General features: G+C 51.3%; 2 protein-coding genes across 2 annotated transcripts; both read right to left on the reverse strand.

The window, feature by feature from the left end:
• Positions 1-670: 670 nt before the first annotated feature.
• LOC105281491 lies at positions 671-1171 on the reverse strand. The gene has a single exon (XM_011342744.1). The coding sequence runs from the start codon at positions 1169-1171 to the stop codon at positions 671-673; it is 501 nt and encodes a 166-aa protein (XP_011341046.1).
• A 738-nt stretch (positions 1172-1909) lies between these two features.
• Positions 1910-3718, reverse strand: LOC105281493. The gene has a single exon (XM_011342745.1). It carries the CDS (start codon positions 3716-3718, stop codon positions 1910-1912), a length of 1809 nt encoding a protein of 602 aa, XP_011341047.1.
• Between the last annotated feature and the right edge of the window lie 575 nt (positions 3719-4293).

Genomic DNA, 4293 nt, shown 5'->3' on the forward strand with positions numbered 1-4293 from the left:
TTCCAACGAGTCTGGAAGTTCCTGACTCGTGTACCGCCGGGGTTTTCCTCGCTCCATAAGTGCATGTTGTGCGAATTAAATACTCCTTCTCGTGTAAATAGCGATTCATCGCTAAATATCACACGAGAAGGGAATGTGGGATCTTGTTCTGTTCTTCTTATAAAATCTTCGCAGAACCTTCTTCTCAGAGGATAATCTTCTGGTTGTAAATGCTGCACGCGGGTGTAATGAAATGCGTGCAGCTTTTCTTCTTTTAAGATCCTCTGTACGGTTGAATATGCTAAATTGTGTTCTCGAGCAATGATCCGAATACTTGTTTCGGGATTTTGCTCAACAGCGCAAACAACTGTCTCCGTATTTCGCAAATTTCTTGCGCGACGATCTCTTCCTGTGTCGTGTTTGTTCGGCAGGACATTCCCTGTTTCGTACAACCTTTGCGCTGCACCAAGTATGACACGGGCCGATGGATGTCTTGGTCTATTTGGGTATAATTCGACGTATCTTCTTGCAGCAACGTTATGCTGCCCGTTGCATTCGCCGAGTGTCATCAGCATATCATAGTATTCTTCGTATGTGTATGCTGCCATGTCGTTCTCCTAATGCTTCTTCTAATGTCGTTCTTCTAATAATCAAGGGATTATTGATTGCAGTATCGATCGCTTCATCCTATTTATACGATCTTCGCGGGGGGTCGATACCCCCTCCGCGACCCCCCTGACAAATCGCGGACACCCGCGACTTGCGGATTTCGCGACACGCGACACGCGATTGCAGACAAGATCGCTCGCTTGGTTGACGGAATCGGATCGTCGACGGACACGGAGACCTGAAATACGTCAAGGTGTGGATTCCCCCCGATACCCAGAATCTTCAGATTCTCGTCCGGAGCTAGGAGTTTGGTGCACGCGAGCCCGTGATCTTTCGGGTCGATGTCCGCGATGAGCGTGGTCGAGTTACTGGCCCATTTCCGGAGCTCGAAACCTCCGCTCGTGAGCAGCCCGGTTAATTCGGTTCGAATCTGAAGCAACTCAGCGATTTCATGATGACCGAACAAGACGTCATCTACGTAAATGTGTTCCAGTAGAATTGTTCTTGCGCGCGGAAACCGATGGCCCTCGTCGGAAGCCACCTGTTTAATCACTCTATTCGCCTCGAACGGAGAGGATACCATTCCGTATGTCACGGTAAGGAGCTCGAAAACTATAGGGGCGTCGCCGACGCTCGGCTTCCAGAGAATGTTTTGATATATAGTATCCCGCTCGTCAACGCGAATCTGGCGGAACATTTTAGCGATATCCGCGGAGTACACGAACCGGTACGAACGCCACTTCAAGATTACCGCGGGGAGTTCCGTCTGCAATTTGGGCCCGGGCAAAAGGTGATCATTTATACTGGTCCCATTTGACGACCGACTCGACGCGTTAAATACTACTCGAAGCCGACTTGTAGCACTCGATTCGCGAAACACAGGGTGGTGCGGAATGTAGACGCGATTTTCAATCGGCTCACCAACGGGAACTCGTCGCATGTGTCCGAGGCTCTCGTATTCGTGAAGGAATTCTGAGTATTCCTTGAGCAGAGCGGGATTTGCGTGAAGTCTACGCGACAACGACGCGATTTGTTTCTCAGCTATAAATCGGGTCTCACCGATAGTTATCGGAGGGTCCGTCTTGAACGGGAGTCTAACCGTGTACCGACCGTCTGGAGTTCGCGAGTGCGTGCGCTTGAAATGGTTTTCGCACCTTAGTTCTTCGGGAGTGAGAATCACCGTCCGAGGGACCTCTTCGATTTCCCAGAATCGCCTTATTTCTTCGTCGAGTGACGGAGACACCGATATATGATGAGCTGAGATCGAGGCGGGGAAACTGGAAGCACGCAAGCCGATGCGCCGGTCGGCGGAGAGCCCAGTTCAACCAGACCCGAAATCACCCACCCATATTGTATTTTGGGCGATCGGATCGCCCTGACCGCCTTTACGTATCCCATTGAGTATGACGCAACTGTAAAGATCAGCGCCGAGAATCAAGTCAATCGTTTCCGCACTACCGGGATCGGAATCCGCCCAAGGTAAAGCCGCGAGGTGAGCAAACGAACGTAAATCGGTCATCGTCCGCGGCGCGTACGACGTGAGGTGAGGCATTATCAACGCGGTAGCGGGAAACGCCGGAGTGGTCGAGTCGCGCGGCGATACCGATATCATCACGGCCTTGTTGAAAGTGCCGGCGGAAACTCCACCGACGGCGGACACCGAAACAGGCATTGTGATTTGCTTCGAGCGTAGGTTCTGCGCGAGACGCTCCGAGATGAACGTAATCTCGGAGCCCTGATCGAGCAGTGCTCGAACTACGAACGAGCGGCTAGACGAAGCTCCTACCGTCACCCAGGCAGTGGCAAGGAGCACTTGTAACCGAGAATTTTGCGCCAAAGCGCAAAGAGATTGAACGGTATTTTCTTCCATTGGTGGCGACGGCGGAGTCGTCGGGGACGCTGTGTTCGCGACAGTAACCGCGGCAGACGAGTCAGCGCGAGAGTCTGACGCATCGTGAAGAAGCGAGTGGTGCCGTTGCTGGCACGTACGACACGAATATTTACTTTGACACTCGCCGACTGAGTGACTCTGGCTTAGGCAATTAAAACATCGTTTATGCTTTTTTACAATATCGCGCCTCTGGTTAGGATTTCCGGCTGTGAACGTCGGACAAGCGCTTAGAAAATGACGCGCCTTGCAGAGCGGACAAGCTGCCAAAGTAGTCTTTGTAGCGGTCGACGCGGTTATCTTCTGTCCCGACATTTTCGAGTTCAGTTTTGTCGGCGAGCATTCTTCGAGCGCATGGGATCGTGCTAGCAGAAATCGATCTAAATCGTTGAATTTCGGCGGATCGTCGCTATCGCTCGTCTTTACGGTCCACGCCTTTTTCGTCACGGGATCGAGCTTTTGCACTACGATGTGTACGAGGATATCGTTCCACAACTCATCGGGCGTACGTTCGAGATTTCGCAGCGCGGACACGGCAACGTGAATTTTATCTCGCAACGACTGCAGTTCGATCGACAATTCCCGAGCGAGCGTAACGAGGTTTAGGATCGTTGATAAGTGTACACTCAATAATCGACGTTTACTCTCAAAATGCGACGTGAGAGTTCGCCAAGCGGTCTCGAAATTATCGCCGGTGATCGACAGGTTCGCGATACAATCCAGCGCGCGGCCCTTAAGGCATGATGTCAAGAAATGCATCCGAGCGAAGTTTGACTGGTCTTTATTTTCCGTAATAAGCGACTGGAACCGATCGCGAAATTGCTCCCACTCGTCGAATTTCCCGTCGAACGGGGGTAACTTTATCGGCGGAAGATGTGAGAGCGAGAACGCTGACGGATTTGTGCGCGTGAAAGATACCTCGGTAGAATTTGCCGGACTCCCGGGCGGCTCTAGTTCCTCCAAGCATTCCGTCATGTAGTCCAGCGCAGTCTGACAGGCCTCCTCCATTTCGTCAAGGACATCCAAGTAGTCGTGGTGACCTTTCATCTCCGCGCTCGCCCTCTTGGACAGGGAAGCGTGCCCCTTCCGCATCTGGCTCCAGTTTTCCTTGAGCGTCGCCATTCGCGACCGAGTCTTTGCAGGTGTCAGGTTTTTTCTACCAGTCTTCTTAAAGTTATCGAGTACTCGAGATATGCTGTGCTTCAGTTGAAGCTGCTGATCGAGTAGTTCTTCAGCGCTCATGTTTTCGCCGTTCACTGATTTTAGACACTAGCCGTCAAATCACGCACGAATCTCGAATCCGGCTCGAAGGACCACAATTTTATGTATGAATTTGTATCAGAAACATAGGATCACGATGGTGATACGCCCAGCGCTGAGCGCGAGGTCGGTGCACACGAGATTATGTAATCTCGATCGGGATTTGACACTAAGGCGAGACGGCAGACAAAAGAATGTAAACGTTGAATTTCCGAAAAAGCGGTATATTTAGTCGATTTCACAGAATATCGGTTGCGGTCGAGAGCTTCCGGATTACTGACGTTGGCTTGGTCTCGCTGCTACTCTTTTGCTGGTTGGCGAACAAATCTCTGAATTTCGTCAGGCGGATATCTTCACGCGAAATACTCTGACCTGTATCAGGCGGAGATCTTGCCGCGAATACTCTCGTAATAGCTCTCGGACCGGTCGTCAAATTCACAAACGAGAAACTTCGGTTTGGCACAAGAGATGCTGAGGACCCAGTTCGTGAAACTGAGCGTCGAAAAATCGTTCGATCGAGTCACGGACAACGGGCACTTCGCAGTTGACCGAGAGTT

Source organism: Ooceraea biroi, chromosome 3 (assembly GCF_003672135.1).
Source record: "Ooceraea biroi isolate clonal line C1 chromosome 3, Obir_v5.4, whole genome shotgun sequence".
NCBI classification, from domain to species: domain Eukaryota; kingdom Metazoa; phylum Arthropoda; class Insecta; order Hymenoptera; family Formicidae; genus Ooceraea; species Ooceraea biroi.

Coding starts and splice junctions, on each gene's coding strand:
- LOC105281491 (XM_011342744.1), bottom strand. CDS start 1,171: ATGGTATCCTCTCCGTTCGAGGCGAATAGAGTGATTAAACAGGTGGCT.
- LOC105281493 (XM_011342745.1), bottom strand. CDS start 3,718: ATGAGCGCTGAAGAACTACTCGATCAGCAGCTTCAACTGAAGCACAGC.